The 18241-nt window shown below is 35.0% G+C and overlaps 3 protein-coding genes across 3 annotated transcripts; 1 reads left to right on the top strand and 2 right to left on the bottom strand.

Annotated features, from left to right (window-relative positions):
- Positions 1-6635: 6635 nt before the first annotated feature.
- On the top strand, positions 6636-8690 carry LOC125200689 (probable polygalacturonase). The gene is made up of 6 exons (XM_048098424.1): positions 6636-6715; positions 6822-7171; positions 7292-7412; positions 7485-7659; positions 7739-7809; positions 7887-8690. Exons 2-6 carry the CDS (start codon positions 6845-6847, stop codon positions 8594-8596), a joined length of 1404 nt encoding a protein of 467 aa, XP_047954381.1. The 5' UTR covers positions 6636-6715; positions 6822-6844; the 3' UTR covers positions 8597-8690.
- LOC125200691 (mitogen-activated protein kinase homolog MMK2) lies at positions 8655-13199 on the bottom strand. Its single transcript, XM_048098425.1, has 6 exons — positions 12865-13199; positions 11568-11697; positions 10941-11078; positions 10451-10783; positions 9727-9910; positions 8655-9075 (listed from the first exon to the last, which is right to left on the bottom strand). The coding sequence occupies exons 1-6, from the start codon at positions 13029-13031 to the stop codon at positions 8903-8905; spliced, it is 1125 nt and encodes a 374-aa protein (XP_047954382.1). The 5' UTR covers positions 13032-13199; the 3' UTR covers positions 8655-8902.
- A 966-nt stretch (positions 13200-14165) lies between these two features.
- Positions 14166-17090, bottom strand: LOC125202823 (probable serine/threonine-protein kinase At1g01540). Its single transcript, XM_048101295.1, has 8 exons — positions 16602-17090; positions 15974-16287; positions 15534-15638; positions 15318-15440; positions 15069-15239; positions 14860-14989; positions 14573-14782; positions 14166-14488 (listed from the first exon to the last, which is right to left on the bottom strand). The coding sequence occupies exons 1-8, from the start codon at positions 16872-16874 to the stop codon at positions 14330-14332; spliced, it is 1485 nt and encodes a 494-aa protein (XP_047957252.1). The 5' UTR covers positions 16875-17090; the 3' UTR covers positions 14166-14329.
- Positions 17091-18241: the final 1151 nt, after the last annotated feature.

The following is an 18241-nucleotide window of genomic DNA, read 5'->3' as shown; positions in this document are numbered from 1 at the left end:
CTCTCGTGTATATACACTTCTCTCTATATATATATATGGGGATTTGTTGGCCCCCACTAATCGATTTTTTCCTTTTGCCAGCCGCTCTTTTCAATCTGTTGTTACATAATTATTTTGCCAGCCGCTCTTTTCTCTAGCTATTTGTGCTTTCTGGCAAGTATATCTTGTCTCTTTATGTGTGTTGTTTTTAATGTATATTGTATAAGACCTTGAGAGCCAAATAATCTTGTTCAATTTTCGCTTTTAAAAAATCTCAAAATTTTAAATCTATATAATTATTTAAATTTGATTATTTTTTCCAATGCATGTATCAAATTAGAAGTAATAAAGTAGTATTATAAAGATTCTCCTAATTTGAATTTTCTTATATTTCTATATCGGTCCAATTATACAATGTCAATATAATTGTATTAATATATTTCATATAATTGTGTTGATATTTTAATATATTATATTGATATCACGAGAATAACGAAAAATGTTATTTATAACAAATAAAATTGATATCCTTTTATAAGGAAATAATCTTTTCTAATAAGCACGTGATAGACCATTAGATCTTTAAAATTTCATTGCTAGTATGCCTACCGTCCCAACGAAGTGAGCAAAACTTTTAGATTAATTGAAAATAAAGTAAAATATGAGAAATAAATAAAGTATGCGAGATATGATAGTAAAGCATGTGATGGAATAAAATAGGAGTATAAGTTATTTCAGGATCCATTTTTTAGTCAAAAAAGGATAGTAATTAGCATTGTAGTGTATAAACAAAACCAATTAAGTACCATTAGATCATGAGGGGACAAGATTAAAACTTCCGTATTTTAATTAATAGTGCAAAGAGTGTCAATAAATAAGTATAACCGTCTAAAAATGATACTCCCTCCGTTCTCTCATAGTTAAGGCGGAACTTTTCGGCTCGGAGTTTAAGAAATGAATGTTGAATGTATTAAATAAATAGATAAAAAAAGTAACAAAGAGAAAAAGATAGAGAGAATAAAGTAAAAAGTGAATAAAGTAAGAGAGAGTAAAGTAAGAAAGAAGAAAAAGTTACTATATATGGAAATGATTCAACTATGAGGGAACTTCCCGAATGAACGGAGGGAATAGAAACTACTAGAAATTTAGTTCTCATAGCAACAACATGGTATATTAAAAATATTAACACAATGATCATAAGAATATCAATATAATTATATTGTACAAGTTAAAAAATGTAACACAAAAATATGATCAGGGAGTGGATTACTGTTATAGCCCCACCTCTGGTTTGAACCTCCACTCCTTAAGCTCCCAAGGGGCATCAATGGGATGGTAGACAATTGCTTGGATAGTGATACTATTAGTTGCAGCTGCCCCAACTTCTTTCACAACCAGCGTCAAAAACGACAGATCAAAGATGGGCTTCGACATGACAGCCTTGACAACTTCCACAAGCTCGAACGCTTTGCTTTTCTGAAATTTAAACATTAATGTTTCAATCATAAACAAAAACACAATATTTGATCAATCATTAAATAGTACTAGCATATATGTATAGCATACCATGTCAACATTGATTTCATCCATCGCAAGGTTTGCTCGCTCGTACACATAATCACGACGATGAGGATCACACAGAGGAAGGTGGATGAAATTCCAGCCCACATCAAGCCAACGAGGAAGCTTCACATCCACATCAAAACCCTAAAATATCATACCAATTACTTAAAACTATGCAACTCCAAATTAATTCAAATTAGTATATAATGATGATATTTGGAGTCGATGGACTTACACCGCTGTTGCGGACTTGACTGATGTATTTGAGAACGGGCTCGTTGTCGAAGGGAAGACTTCTCTTCATCTCCTCTACCACATCATAATCTTCATCACTGTCGCAATAATCTCTCATGAGATCGAAGTCTTCATTTTCGAAGATCATCTTATTTTTGAAACGACGCAGTAGATCATCGAAATCTGTGAATTCCGATACCTGCCGCGATTCCTTTGTCTTTGCCTCTTTTGCCATGGCGGCATCGCTTTCCTGAATCTCATTACCTCTTTTTCGTTTACCACATAAATCCAAATCGGATGCTGTTTCCCCAATCGACAAATTAGGCGATTGCACGGAAGTTGTTTCTCCAATCGGGAAATTAGGGTTTGTCATTCGAAGATATTACGATTTTACGATATCTCTCGATTTTCCTCTCGTGTATATACTCCTCTCTCGATATATATAAACAATGGGCTGAATGATGGGCCACCGTTCTATTAAATACTACTACCTCCGTCTTTGAGAAATAAAAATCCTTGACAAAACGGATTTTATTGCACAATTGATAAAATAAGAGAGAAGAAATTGGTAAAATAAGAAAGAATGAGTGAAAAATCAGGAAAAAGTAGATTGAATAGAATAAGTGGATTGTGGGGTCCTCTTCCTGAAATAAATTTTTTTTAAAATTTCTATTTTTAAAAGATGGTCCAAAATGAAAATAATTTCTATTTTTAAGATATGGAGGTAACAAATACGGAGTATATCAATTTCATTTATCAAGAATTTCAAAACAATCAAATTATATTAGTATGTGATTTTCTGAAAAAATCACAATCTACCATATGAACATCTATCTTTGAATTCCAATACAAGGCACGATTCATTTGCCTTTGCCATGGGACAACCACCATAATCGACTTTTCCTCTCCCAATACTATTTTATCGATATCTGATAGAATGATTTGCAAATAAAGTTACTATTGTAAATTGATCAATAATAAAATGCGATATCTTTTTTTAAAAAAAATCACACAAGCATATATGCATGTAAATTAGCAAATAGCAACAAGACTAAAATATGATAAAGTTAGTGAGATATATACGGTACATCCGTACATTATAACGTATGCCTCTGCGACACTTATAATAAGCATAATCAAATCACAAGATCGACTAAATTTTTATAAAAAGGGCAAAAACATGATTGTGGATATATATAGTATCAATCTCTCGATATGTACTTCGATCGTAGAACCAATCACCAACGGCTTCTCCTCTACATCACACATATATATGTCACACCAAGTAATTATTACTAGTATATAAGAAGATTGATCTTACCAAAATACTATATACTCTTATAAAGTATAATATTCTTACTTGTACGAAGTAATGGTGAGCATGTCCAATATCTTCCCATTATATGTGTATGAACATAGCACGAATCCACAAATACCCCTCTTACTCAAAGAGTTATCGAGTTTCATTAATGTCTCTTTAAAAATATGTCCAAAATCTAGAAATATGAATGCCAATGATGAGAAATTAACATTTGATTTCACAATTTGAAAATGGAAAACAAATTAGTTGAAGCTACCTTTTAAGATTCCTATTTCGGTAGCATTGCACTGCGTCAAGTTGCTTAAGCAATCCCAATCCAGACCAGGCATTGTTAATTTGAGATTGTGTTTAATCTGCAAAATGTTAAATTGGATATAGAAAAATAAGTATGGATAACCCTCTCCCTTATAAAGTCTTTTAAGGGATGAGTGGTTTATTTTTAATATTTTTCATGAACATGGATGTTACATTTTGTTAAATGATTGGATCATAGATTGATTTGTTAGTCCCCTCAAAATAGAATAAAACAGTAGGTTAAACTCAATACAAGAATTTTTTTTAAAAAAATTACATTCTACAAAGGTAAATTTATTTCAAAAACATAACTTTGTATTAAGGAATTAGTCTATTCTTTAAATCTATCATGCTTTCTCTGAAAATGAGTTAGGTAGTTAATGCATCACTTAATGTAAATATGTACTCCTATTTTCATTGAAATTAAAAGTAGCCAATAATTTTTGTAATAGTTCAGTAGTCTTTAGCAATTTCTCTTGCATTGTAAATCTATCTCTGGAGAGAGAATTTTTCTTTTTTATATACTTCATCCGTCCCACTATGCATGATTGATTTTTATTTTTATTTTTCGTTGTTAGAACTTAATATCAGATTCACTTAGGAGTACTTGATGTATATGACTTATATTATTGTCATGGCAATGTCATTAGCATTTTTAAGAGTTTTATATTCTTATTTATGCTACTTTATAATAATAACATCTTGTAGCTTAATGGTAAATAGAGTCTATCTCATTAATAATCTATTAGTAGCACCAATAGCACTTTTGAATGATACGATAAATATGGAAGAGGAAAAAAATGGTGTATCAATTGTTGTCATGGAACATAATTTCTTATATAAAGATACCTTCGATAAATAAAGAAGTTGCCTTGTGGAATTTTTTTTTAAGAAAAATTGTTATATACATTTGCACTATCTTGCAGTTTTACAACACTCGAACCTCAAAATGCACGGTAGACCAAAAACTTTGTCAACATACATTGACAAATTTCAACTTAGAATATAAACAAATACTAACATATTGACTTATAGAAAACGATTAGAAATGTACCGAAAATATTTTGTTTTTAGACATTTACTAATCTTGATATAAAAATAGATGCCAATAGATTTGTGAACGAACACCTATATCTTTTAATGCGTGAAGCTAAGGCAATATGGAATCAAGAAGACGTTCTTACTTAGAAGTATTATATACTCCACAATTCGTCATCATCATCTATTATTATCGCAATCATTCACTAGATAAGTGTCGATGACTCGATCGATGTACTTATTTCTTTTTCTTCAAAAAATCAATCCCAATTACCTATTCTTTTTTTTTTTCTTTTGGAGTCACGAAATAATTATATAAGCTTACTTACTTTGAGCCAGGCGCATTTATTGAGAATATTAATTTTATTCCCATTCACGTACAATATATAGCTAAAATTTGTTAGTTACTAGTATTAATTTATTATCTAGACACGATTCGGCAATCGTTCGTATAATTCTTTTTAATTACTATTATACTTAAAAATTTATTTATATTTTAATATAATTTCGTGTTAAATAAGAAAAAGTATTTCACTTACCGAGGTAGTATTATGAAATTGCTCATTTTATCTTTTTCTAAATATTAATTTCGCTGATGTATTTGTAAATTTTAGGTTGGTCAGTGGTGAGGCTGCACAGAAATTGCAGTATGGTGTGGCAGTAGTGGAAGTGGCGGCGGTCACGGATCATATGGAGACGCCACTCCCAATATCTACAGTGGGACCCGCTAACCTACTTTCCAATTGAAATTCTCAAAATAAATGTACTCCCTCGAAATTTTGTAAATAAATTACCCACTAAATCCCGATCATTAAACTCTTATTTCTACCGGTTATAAGAAAATATCTGCGCCTGAAAATCTGCCGCCTATTTTCACTTTCATCAGTTTTCAAAAATTTATCTTATCAATCTCACATTTCATTATTCATACTCATTCATATTTTATTATAAAACTAGTATATCAAAGTATGACCTACATTCTACTAGCTTTTTACATTCACTAACATTTTTTAAAATCCGACAAATTATTAAGGACAAAGGGAAATAAAATTAGTGAAATATATACTCTATTCATCAAATATAGTACTACATCCTTCTCATTCATGATGATTATATTTTCTTTTTTGTTTATCCCAACTAAATGATCACTCTCTTTATTTCTGGAATAATCCACCCCCCGTCTTTACTTTATTTCACTCAAAAATTTCACTTAAAATCTGATTGCACTCAAGAAACAAGAATGAAATAATCTTGAACGGGACATGAAGAGTAAAAGTGAAATGGGTACATTAATGAAACCAGATGTAAATGATAAAATGGGACAATTGATAGGGACCGGATGGAGTAGTCTTCGTAGTACCGATACAAGTTTAATTTAAATTGGTAAAAAAAACGAGATATAAAAAAATGGCTGAAGTGTTATTAATAAAATTAACACATCATATTATAAAAATAGCTATCATAAATAGATACTCCCTCCGTCCGGGGATTAGGAGTCTCATTTCTTGGCGATATGGATTTTAAGAACTAAAATGAAAAGTGGGACTCCTATTCGCGGACAGAGGGAGTATCAATTAATTTTGATAAATGATCAAAGATAGAAAGATAAAATTATTTTTCAAAGTACTCCCTCCGTTCCACAGTAATGGAGGCGTTTCTTTTCGACACGAAGATTAAGAAAAATTGTGTTAGGTGAGTTAGTAAAGGAAGAATAAAGTGGTAAATGAAAAATGTAGAGAGATGAAGAGAGAAAAAAGTATGAGAGTAAATATATGTTGACTTTTACTAAAAAGGAAAATGACTCTATTACTTTGGAACGGAGAGAGTAGTAAATGCTGGATTTAGAGTAATACTCCTAGGAAATTAATCAAGAAATGTGTGTGTTCCTTGTATATGTCTATACAGTGAGATTGAAATTGTGTGTCCCTACGAAATTCTACTATAAAAAGTGTAAATGTATTGCATAATTTTTTTATAAAAAAAATCATTTTATACTATCTTGGTAAAAAAAATACACAAATTTTTATTTATTTCGGAATTTAGTATAAATTGAATTATTCTCCAACAGGATTGAGTATAGCTCGTTTATTTGTGTAGAATTTTTTACCCTTCCACAAAAATTGGCGAATTCAACTGCCGCATATTTCAAAATCAATAGATTGATTTAATACATTCACATAATCGACTAAATCAAATGAATGATGATGATTATTTTCATCTATAAATGTGCTTACTTCACTCCAAACAAATGTAAGGATTGTGGAACTCTTCAACACCACTTAAAAAGTAACACACTCCATTACCTCTTCTTTCTTAACATGCTTTTTTTCACATACATTGATATTGTATTATTGTAAAATCTCTTTAAAATGATGTTTAATCATGAGTGTAGGTAATTAATAGGTGATTAAGATTATGAATGTGATGGAGGTTATGGTGGTGTTTGTGGTGATGCTGATGACATTTGCAAGCGGAGAAGGAAGGATTGCAGAGTCGGGTGAGTACTCAGCAATAAGTTGCAGAGGTCACACCGCATCGATTCTGGAATTCGGAGGGGTCGGCGACGGGAAGACACTCAACACGGCGGCTTTCCAGAGAGCGGTGAACGAGCTGAGTAAGTACGCATCGGATGGCGGTGCACAGCTGTTCGTCCCTGCCGGTAAATGGCTCACCGGAAGCTTCAACCTCACTAGCCATTTCACTCTCTATCTCCACAAACAAGCAATTCTCCTCGCTTCTCAGGTATCTAGGTATCTAGGTATCCCATGTAGTAGTCATTATGCTTCTCAGTTTTCCACACACAACTAGGTTAATTTATAGCTTGGTTTGATAGCGCAACTGTGTTGATAAGAGGTGTTTCAGGATATAAAGTCGTGGGGCATGGTGGATCCGTTACCATCGTACGGACACGGAAGGGATGCAGCAGGAGGGAGGTATATAAGTCTTATTTTTGGAACAAACCTCACTGATGTTGTCATTACTGGTAAGACCTCATGTTAGTGTGTGTGTATGTTATTGAAGGGTGAATGTGATTGTTGTTGTATATATATATCAGGTGAGAATGGTACAATTGATGGTCAAGGTGGAGTTTGGTGGCAGCAATTTCACAAGAAAAAGCTAAAATACACTAGGCCTTATCTCATTGAAATCATGCATTCACACAAAATCCAAATTTCAAATCTCACCTTTCTTAATTCTCCTTCATGGAATCTCCATCCTGTTTACTCCAGGTTCTCTCTCTCTCACACACACACACAAACACAAAATATGTACTACTATAAGTAACTGAAAACGCTATGAAAACTGCAGTGATATAATTATTAAAGGCATCACAATCCTAGCTCCAGTAACATCCCCAAATACAGATGGGATCAATCCAGGTATGTGAATGTCACTTTCTTCAACCAAAATTCTCCCTATAAACATCAAAACCAGTGATGAATCCATTGCTCAACAGATTCTTGCACAAATACGAGAATAGAGGACGCCTACATCGTCTCTGGAGACGACTGCATAGCAGTCAAAAGCGGCTGGGACGAATACGGTATAAAATATGGTATGCCTACAAAACAGCTGATCATCAGGCGCCTCACTTGCATTTCGCCTTACAGCGCTGCCATAGCGCTAGGCAGTGAAATGTCGGGTGGGATAGAGGACGTTAGAGCTGAGGACATAACGGCAATCAACACTGAATCGGGTGTCCGGATAAAGACGGCGGTCGGGAGAGGAGGGTATGTGAGGGACGTATATGTGAAGGGAATGCGTCTGCACACCATGAAATGGGTGTTCTGGATGACGGGGAACTACGGCTCTCACGCTGATAGTCACTATGATCCTAAAGCTTTACCAGAGATCAAGGGGATCAACTACAGGGACGTGGTGGCGGAGAATGTGACAATGGCTGCTAGGCTCGAGGGAATATCCGGTGATCCCTTCACCGGAGTCTGCATGTCCAATGTCACGATTGGGATGGCAAAGAAGGCCAAGAAGTATCCGTGGACATGCAGTGAGATCAAGGGGGTCACAAGTAGGGTGGTGCCTCAACCGTGTAGTCTGCTGCCCGATAAGGGACAAGACAAACAGGTCATGTGTGACTTCCCAACGGATACTTTACCTATCGATGATCTAAAGCTACAGAAATGCTCCTATGTGAAGAACTACTTGTAATAGCCTGGTTCTTGAACTCAATGCATATGCATTATGATGATGTTATTCGTATGAAACATTTAATACAGAAACGAGGAATCTTGAATTTATCTCATTCAGAAAATTACAGAAGACATCAAATTGTAGTTGGTGGTACGTTTATGTTACTTCAGCACAGCTGTAAAAACATTCACGCGAAGGAAAACACAGGCAAATAACATGCTATGACCTAAAAGGAGTCCTTTTTATGCCGATATATCTCCATCTAGAGAATATTTGTGAGATATACAGATTCTACAAACATGAGAGCACGCATAATAACATATTTCAATGAGTTGGGTCAGGATTGAATCTTACGGATTCCCTCCATATGAGTTCCTTGATGTGCTCTTCAGTAACTGATGGCTGCTCAAAGTCGAAGGAAAAGGGCTGAGGGCAAACAGGTTCCTCGTTGATATTATGAAGGGGTGCTAAATATGGATGACACAGAGCCTCGTTAACTGCAAGCGATCAAGAAAATATGAGCATTAATGAAAAGAGTCGGGATGATCCGATTAAATGAAAACAAGAGAAGGCATAGAATACATAATTTATGTTATACAGGTTTAATGATCCACTATTCAATTTAAAGAAGTACTTGGCTTGTCTGGGAGGGTAACAAACAACCCACTTTCAGTTAAATCATCTACTAAGAGAATTTCATAGTTGATGACTTTTATCTCAATAAAAAATCGAGCTTTTAAATTGCATTCAAGCATTGCCAAAATGGGAGATGCATAACACACATTTCACGAAAGACTTTAAAACACCATCCCATACTTCAATTCAATGATAACAATATAATAGAGGATCAGGAATCGAAAATCACGGGTCACGATTTATGAGCAAGACTGTCGACAAAACTGCTACGCTGCTAGTCCTAGGTGAGGGTTTCTTTTATTAACACAACCATTCTTTGAAATTGAAAAGAATATGACATTCTGATGAATTGAAGCCTCTAAATAGTTCTCAGCTTTGCAACTGTAGATGTATCTTTCAATGAAGGAAATAAAGCTATAATAAACTTCGGCGGAGAATTCAGGTACCATAACATATTTAGATACACAAGGGTTACATAACCATACTTCTACTGAAATACTAGGAAACTTTACCTGTAATGCGCCTGCTTGGGTCAAACACAAGCATTTTCTCTAATAAATCCAGAGCTCCAGGATCACTATTCGAAAATCTAGCAGAAAATTGTTGCTTTGGGTACTGTGGGAGCTGCCTAACATATCTTCGGGCATTGTTGCTTCTTAGAAACCCAAGACTGTCATCATCTGGGGAGCCAATTAGCTTCACAAAATGAAGAGAGACGACACAAAGTCAGTATTTAAACAAACACTTAAAAAAAGAGAACTTAAAAATAGAGAATACGGAGTATGAATTTAAGTGATGATTAGAATGCATGAGAAATGGGATAGCAAGGTTGCAATTTCTAAATTCATATTCGATCTTGTTATATACTACTGTAGAGCCTTCCCAAATTACTGGGACACCACTATATCATCGTGCCCTTAATCGATTTATACTCAAACACGAATATTTAGAATCATTCATGCTTATGCCATCAGAATTTGTAGAGCCGAGCATAACCACAATATCAGCAGACAAAAATTGTCATGATACTCAGATCAGATTATACTAATAAACGTACAAGAATATCTAATATCAAGAAAGCTTGATCATACAAATTGAACATGTAGTAATATTTTTATATTTTTTTGTCCATATAAAGAAGGAATATTGATGCTCATGAATAACAATGAATATTGCACTATAAAAACATATTCAATTGAAATCCTATGTGTCTTTGGACTTTTTGAGCAAGAATACCTCTGTGATGAGTCTCAATTGGTGAACATAATCTTTTCCGGGAAATAGAGGTTGTCTTGTCATGATCTCACCGAGTATGCAACCTACGGACCAGATATCAATTGCAGCAGTGTATTCTGAACAATTCAGGAGCAGTTCTGGAGCTCGATACCAACGAGTAACAACATACTCCGTCATGAAATCAGTCTCAGATGTAGTCCTTGCGAGGCCAAAATCTCCGATTTTCAGATCACAATTAGCATTGAGGAACAAATTACTCGGTTTAAGATCTCGATGCAAGACGTTTGCAGAATGGACATACTTAAGTCCCCGTAGGATTTGATAAAGGAAATACTGCAAGTTTTCATCGAGAATCAGTTGAGTTCCTAGTATATTGAAGTCAAGTTTGACAAATAAAATATAATGAAGGCATCGAGTGTTGTTAGTAGTGTATTTGTACAATGCAGAACAAACTAGATCTCATCTATGAGATAAGAAGGCGAGGCCAAACCCGACAATGGTCGTCGGCTAATGGTTGGTTGGACCGGATAATCTGGTGAAGATCAGTGTCCATAAGTTCATAAACAATGTAGACATCGTTGAAGTTCTCCTTCTGAGGTGGCCGTATTATGTCTTTAATTGCGATCACCTGTTACAGTAAGAAAATAAAATATTTAGGGAACTGGCCCGAAAACATTCACAAAGACGTGATGACTAGTTATATAAGTTGTAGAAATATGTCCCTGATTAAGTAATACTATCGCTTAGAAAAAAACTAATTGTTTCGGGGAGTGAGGTCTGTTAATTTTCCTGTTCACCTAGAGAGCTATAGAAATAATTCTCAATGTGCCACCTCCTCTTTTATCCATTTCGATTAGATTCAGTATTGAAACTATTTACATCTCGGTTAGATGATTCCTATATGATAATATGAGCATCATGAACAATTGAACCAATAAGACACCCAAAATTACAAATCTAAAGAACAAAATTGCACATGAAATAAAGGGTCAAATTAAATCTTGAAATTATCATAATGGGAAGAACTAATGGCCGAAATCCACTGGAAAAATGAATCTCCTGATGCATACGAAAAAGAAGTGCTGACGATCTACAGGGTTTAGGTGAAAAAGCTCACATTATCATGATCCATGTGAAGTAGAAGTTTGATTTCTCGTAATGTCCTCTTTGCATCAATTCTGTTATCAAATGCATTGCCAATCTTCTTAATGGCGACTTCTTCACGTGTCTCAGAGTTTACAGCAGCACTGAAGCAAGTAAAAAAGATTTAATTCCCCTCAATCATTGATAAAATCAGATTTTTTTTGGCAAACAGGATGATAAACTAACATTTTCAGATTCTAATTCTAAAACCAAATCTAAAATCGTGTTTCAAGCTTTTGGGTTAACAACAATAACAGTCTTAAAAAATACACAAACATCCGCACAAAAGATAACTTGCAGAGAAACTCAATAGCTACCTACCAATTATAAGAAAATTAAAAAAAAACACAAACCATGTTTGATATCTACAAAATGAGATGCGTCCTCATTACTCATCCCATCACATTGCCGTTGTGATAAGATCATAAGAATAAAAGTTTGCATCATGCCAGTTGGACAATGATATATAGGGAAAGATTTGATGAGAATCCTGATACACTAAAAATGTGTATATGATAATATAACTATAAACCAAAGTCAACAGAGTCAGACCATCAGATTGCATTCTATATCAATATGCTTTTTTTAGGGAAAAAACATCATCCATTAGTTATTTACTCTTTGAAAAACCTAAGTTTCCACATATGCCCATGTTCTACGAATGCATAATTATGCTAGTCAGATTATTTTATGATACTACCAGCTGCACTTTTCGGTTACCCATTTCCAACCAAACTAAGTGCATCATTTTATAGCAAGACCGATTATCCGAGAGAAAAGCTAGAGCTCCTCGTCATATAAATCTGATCAAGCTAAAACATATAAGCTCCCTAACGCCAGCACCTCCCTAGAATGGGGCTCTAATACTTCTTATAACTTCAACCCCGATGCATCCGTATTTTTACCTAGACCGAAGCCATTAAAAAGCATTCGATTCACTTCAGCTCAAACAAACGGCACAAAAGCAACACCATACAGTCCTTGTCAACTTCACATTTTCATCAATTCAAAACCCCACCAAGCAGAAAGCAACAAAGGCAACCCGAAATCAAACCATACAATGATCAAATAACCAAAAACCCTACTTGATCAAATCACATTCAACAACAGATTAATCAACATTTCCAAGTCAACCACAGACGAAGAGGCAAGTCAACAACCAAAATCAACCACAAAATCCAATCCTCAAGCAACAGAAAACCAAATTTTTCGAAGCAAATCAAATCAAGCAGCTCGATTTTAACAGAGAAGAGAATCGCCCGGATCATTACCATACAATGCCGTACGCCCCACGGCCGACGGGCCTGAGAGGGACATACTTTCTAGAAACTTCGAAGAGGTTTCCGTACAAATTGTACTGCGTGTATCTTCCGCCATGAGTTGGCACGCCATGGAAATTGTTCCCACCGTGATCGCCCGAACTCGGCTCCTTAGACATAGCCGACACAGCCAGCAAGCACAAGGCGCGGGACCCTTTGTAATCCGAAAGAAATATGAGAAGAATTGAAGAAGCCCAGTTTCAAAGACTGGATTTTTTGGTAGGTTGATGGATTTGAAGCTTTGGGGATTCGCTTTGCCTGTGAATTTTGAACTGGAATAACTTGAGATTACCCGTGAACAACTTTCAACCATATATTTCTAATTTCTACACTATAGTTGACTAGACTACTTTTCCAACAATGAATAGTATTCTATGTTAATTGTTAATTCTCACTTATGAGAATTTGTATTACTCCAACTTGCAAAAATACTAGTACTACTAGTTTGAGTGAATATAGTAAAAATCAAATGTAATCAAAGGAGAAAATGTAGAGTAATCCCTCAGTTCCATTCAAGATGATCATATTCTTGAGTGACACGGAATTTTAAGAAGTGTTGTTAGGTAGAATAAATAGAGAGGAAAAAAAATAGTTGAATATTTTAATGAGGAGATGAGGTTATTTTCAAAATTGAAAATTGATCATCTTGATTGAAAAAAAAAAAAAGGAAATGTGATTATCTTGAATTGGAGGGAGGGAGTATGTTTTATTTATTTGTATTCATAAAAAGAGAACTGGGTCACTTTTATTGCAAAGCACATTGATATAGTCCAATATGCAAAATATTAATTGAAACAAAATAACTAAAACATCGAATAAATGTGTATTAAAAGAGGATTACATTAGAACTCTACAACCATTTTTGTAACAGTGAAAGGAAAAGGGTGTATTGCTGCAAATGAGAATTTATGGATATGAGAAATAGACATAGTAAAAACTAAAAGTGATACTACAACATTTTGCTTATGAAATTATGCATGGAAATAATCTCTTTAAAATAAAAAGAAATATATGAAAAAGGTTGAATATTCAATCTTTTCAGAGTGATGGAAGCTTTATGGTTGTTTTATTGTTTATGGAGTGGCCTTTAGGAGACACCAAAATATATATGTATGTGTCTAGTGGTTGTCAACAATAATTTTTCATGGTGAGTTATTGAGTAGGATATGTTGCGAGTGGAATAAGAGATTTTTATTTGAGTTAAAAATAATGACAAATGAGTTATGACTGAATCAAAGGAAAATTGTGACAAGTAGGGAGTGAATAGAGAAGTATAATTTCATAAAATTGGATTCATTACAAAATTACAAAAATCATTCATTTCGCATTTGCTAATCAACAATGCTTTAGGCACTAACTATAGAAAAAATGGTGATAAATAATATTTTGGTACATTGAAAAGCCACAAATCTGTGCACTATCTCCATCTAGTTGATGCGTGATGGTTGTTCATACTGCTGCTATCTCCTTCACTAACATCAGGTGTACCTTCGTTGCTTTGTTTGTTAGTCACCTCCGAGCCTCGATGACTTTCTCCGCGGTGGGAGCTCGTAGAATCACGAGCAATTCGTTTCTCCTGGATTTTTACGTGACATTTTAGTAAACACGGAGCTCAACATTAGGACAATGGACCATTCGTCCTATGCGTTTTGAGGCGTACCTCATTAGACAACAAGTCCTCGGATTCGAGCATGTGTATTACATGGCCCATTTTTGGCCTCTTCTGGGCATCGGGATCAACGCATTTAAGGGCTATCAAGATTAGACGTTTGAGCGCTTTCGAAGCAGGCATTTCAGCCAATTTCGGATCCACTACCTCCTCCGACTTTCTGTTTCCAACCATCATTTTCAGCCACTCGACCAGATTAACCTGTAATCATGTACTCGTGAGCGTAGCAAATAAACGCAGAAACATCAGACGTTTCTTTGGATTTTACTAGGATTTACCTCTCCCTGTGGTCGGTTATAATCAACAGGAGTTCTTCCGGTAATAACCTCCATAATTAGTATCCCGAAGCTATAAATATCACTCTTCTCGTTCAGCATACCCGTGCAAGCATATTCTGGAGCAACGTATCTAGCAGGAGAACGAATATTATTAGTACTAAACTTCGAAAATCAGCTTAACGTAGATATATCAAGACAAGTTTACGAACCCAAATGTTCCCATTACTCGAGTTGTCACGTATGAGCTCTCCGAATTCAAGAGCTTAGCAAGCCCAAAATCTGACAGCTTTGGATACCATTGACGGTCGAGCAATATGTTGCTGGACTTGATATCACGGTGAACAACCTTCGGTTCAAGACCTTCGTGTAAATAAGCCAAGCTGCCACAAAGACAAGTCGAAGATTGTAAAAAACAAGGTGCACAATGCAAGAGATCATACTAATCTTACACCACATACCCTCTTGCAGTTCCTAAAATTATATTCACCCGGATATCCCATGTCAACGGGCTGACTTCCCCGACATCTCCATGAAGCCACTGGTCCAAATTTCCATTATCCACATATTCGTAAACTAGCATCCTATATCAAAGAAAATGCGCGTTAGAACAAAATGATGCTCAAATGTGTAAATCATGCGATGACTAGCGAAAATGGACTAAGTATTAATCATACCTATAAGCCCCTTCCACGCAGTAGCCATACAGCCTAACAAGATTCTTGTGTCGGACTCGCCCTATTGCATCAACTTCTACCTTGAACTCTTTTTCGGCCTGTCCCCTGTTTAATAATGGCACACCATGGCTTAGCTGACAAGCAAAATGATATAATACATTCACACATGTGACATAAAACTTGCTAAATGCAGTTCCTAAATTACTAACTTGACATTTAACGATGCAAACGATCAAATGTTCCAACTCCGAGATGCATAAGAAAATGAAGGACTACTGTACAATTTAAAAGCATATGGCTCTAGTACTGGACTTCAAGTTCAATCAACCATTCTAGTTAAGCCATTGTTGCTCGGTGCGTGCATCAGACTATCTATCCGAAATGAAAAAGTTAACCATGACAACTGAAATTGCAGGAAGCAAAAAGAAGAAGAGACTCACTTGTTATTGAGCAAGTTCTTTATAGCAATCTTCGTATTATCAGCCAATACACCGTAATACACAATACCATATCCACCTTCCCCGATCACATTCTCATCTGCCAATCCATTCGAGGCTGCCTCGAGTTCCCTCAGAGTATACCACCTTCCCCATCCCAAATGAGACACCTCCGGCAACGACCCACTACCACCTCCACCAAACGACCACGTGTCGGCCCCACTCGTGGCCCTGCTCTCGCCACTCGACGCTCCCCTATCAGAAAACACCACCCTGTGCTCCACTTTCCCCATATCTATCTGTATCTCCGGAACAGCCTAAAATATCAAATATCCTCAAATTAGTCTAGAGCAACATAAACAACAAGATGATTTGATGAATTACATTATTCCAAAACAATTACTACAACTGAATAGTTAAATAACTCACTTCATTAACAAATACTACAGAATAATAACCATTTAAATTGACATGTTTCATGAAATAAAGTTGGAGCAATTGAGAAAAATTGAATCTTTCTTGATTCAACATTTTGTTTTCAAGCCAAATTTGATTAAAAATTCATGATTTGAATTACAATCCTTGAAAATTAGAGTTGAAATTAAGAAATTAGATCTCGGAATGAGTATACCTGAGGCCCAATTGGGCGGTGATCGGCGGCGGCGGAGACGATCTCCTTAATTTCCTTGGAGACGACGGGAGTAATCTCGGCGGCGGCGGTGATCTTGCCCTTGGTGGTGATGCTGCGGCGGCGGGAGGCGGTGATGCAGAGAGATAAGAGGAAGAGGATGAGCACAATGACGGCTCCGAGGACTATCCCTATAACGACCCAGAGGTGCAGGCCGAAGATCGAGGTCCTCTTCGACAGCTGCGTGTTCAGAAACGCCGCATCGAACACCGACATTTTTGAGTCTAGTGTGGGAGTAGTGAGAGAGGTGGAGGAGCCGACATGCGAATTGAAATTGGAGCGACTGGAGCGATTGGATGCAGGAGCGGGGAAATTGATATCGGAAAGCCTCCCGCCGGTGAAGTTTATTCGCCGGCGAGCTGGTTTGTGTGTGTGTGAGAGAGAGAGAGAGGATTAGTACATGAAATGGGCGCCTGTCTGAGTGTAATACACACTGTCCGAACGAAAATGTGCCCACTCAGTCTACCTTTTTTTGTATTTATATTATTATTAAAATCCACGTAATAAATTTTGTAATACTATTAGTAATAATTTAACTCATATGATTTGAAATATTCGAATACTACTAGTAAATATATTACTCATAACATTTGAAAATGAAAGTATTAAATGAAGATTATCACATTGAATTATATCTTTTACTAATGTTGAAAATAATACTACTACTATTTGTTATACTGATTGAAACGATATCGTTTAAACATAAAAAAACGACGTCGTTTGTACACTGATATAAAACTTACGGATATAAAAATTGAGAAAATTTTAAAATTTTGAGTTGTATACCAATTTTGGTAGTACTCCATTTACCAACTACGGAGTATTTCTATAAAAAAGCAAATTAATTTGACATTTTTTCACTCGACTTATAACATTGCTCCAAATAAATTCATTAGTTTTGGATTATTTACTTCTATAATCCTAAAAAAATGTTATATAAATAGCATCAAATTTCAAAAAGTGTTCGAAACTTCGAATGAAGTAAAATGAGCGAAGAATGTTATAATTATATTCTCAATTTTTGAGATGGGATAAATATCAGGGAATAAGAAAATAAGCTAAAGTGGGAGGAGAGTATTAAAAAAAAATTGAATTTCTTATTTTTATTAGTAGTTCTTCAAAGAATAATTATACTATAAGTCTATAACAGTTTTCATGTACATGCCATTTTAAACATACATTAATTACTCATGAAACGTTGGGATAACGAAATTTATTGCTGCATTGACTTTTGTACTATACTTATGCATATTAGGTATATAAACAAGTACACAACAATGAGGATTTGCTTAATAATAAATCCGTTATAAATGGGTTTTTTATTTAATTTTTATTGTAACTTCAACTAATTTTAGTATTATTTTATTCTTACATTGATAAAATGCAATTCAGATTTTGAAAAATAGGACAAGAGGAATTTTCACAAAATGAGGCAAATATGGAGTAAAGGGTATATAACTATTTTAATTTATCCAATAACAATAATTAATATTTAATTAATACTATAAGTAATGGAGTACTTACTAGTACAATATTACTCTAATTATAGTGGGGGACTATAATATTGCCATATAGCATCACTC

Source organism: Salvia hispanica, chromosome 1 (genome assembly GCF_023119035.1).
Source record: "Salvia hispanica cultivar TCC Black 2014 chromosome 1, UniMelb_Shisp_WGS_1.0, whole genome shotgun sequence".
Lineage (NCBI taxonomy): Eukaryota > Viridiplantae > Streptophyta > Magnoliopsida > Lamiales > Lamiaceae > Salvia > Salvia hispanica.
The sequence above is the reverse complement of the archived record's forward strand: the minus strand, read 5'-3'. Positions and strand labels throughout refer to the sequence as shown.

What these genes read in the sequence shown, in the direction of transcription:
- LOC125200689 (XM_048098424.1), top strand. Translation starts at nt 6,845, where the DNA reads ATGAATGTGATGGAGGTTATGGTGGTGTTTGTGGTGATGCTGATGACA. An exon ending in CAATTCTCCTCGCTTCTCAG is followed by an intron (nt 7,172 to 7,291) that starts GTATCTAGGTAT and finishes GAGGTGTTTCAG; the next exon opens with GATATAAAGTCGTGGGGCAT. An exon ending in TACAGATGGGATCAATCCAG is followed by an intron (nt 7,810 to 7,886) that starts GTATGTGAATGT and finishes ATTGCTCAACAG; the next exon opens with ATTCTTGCACAAATACGAGA.
- LOC125200691 (XM_048098425.1), bottom strand. Translation starts at nt 13,031, where the DNA reads ATGTCTAAGGAGCCGAGTTCGGGCGATCACGGTGGGAACAATTTCCAT. An exon ending in GGGGCGTACGGCATTGTATG is followed by an intron (nt 11,698 to 12,864) that starts GTAATGATCCGG and finishes TACTTGCTTCAG; the next exon opens with TGCTGCTGTAAACTCTGAGA. An exon ending in CCCAAGCAGGCGCATTACAG is followed by an intron (nt 9,076 to 9,726) that starts GTAAAGTTTCCT and finishes GATCGCTTGCAG; the next exon opens with TTAACGAGGCTCTGTGTCAT.
- LOC125202823 (XM_048101295.1), bottom strand. Translation starts at nt 16,874, where the DNA reads ATGTCGGTGTTCGATGCGGCGTTTCTGAACACGCAGCTGTCGAAGAGG. An exon ending in TGCGTGGAAGGGGCTTATAG is followed by an intron (nt 15,441 to 15,533) that starts GTATGATTAATA and finishes TCTTTGATATAG; the next exon opens with GATGCTAGTTTACGAATATG. An exon ending in AGGACTTGTTGTCTAATGAG is followed by an intron (nt 14,489 to 14,572) that starts GTACGCCTCAAA and finishes GTAAAAATCCAG; the next exon opens with GAGAAACGAATTGCTCGTGA.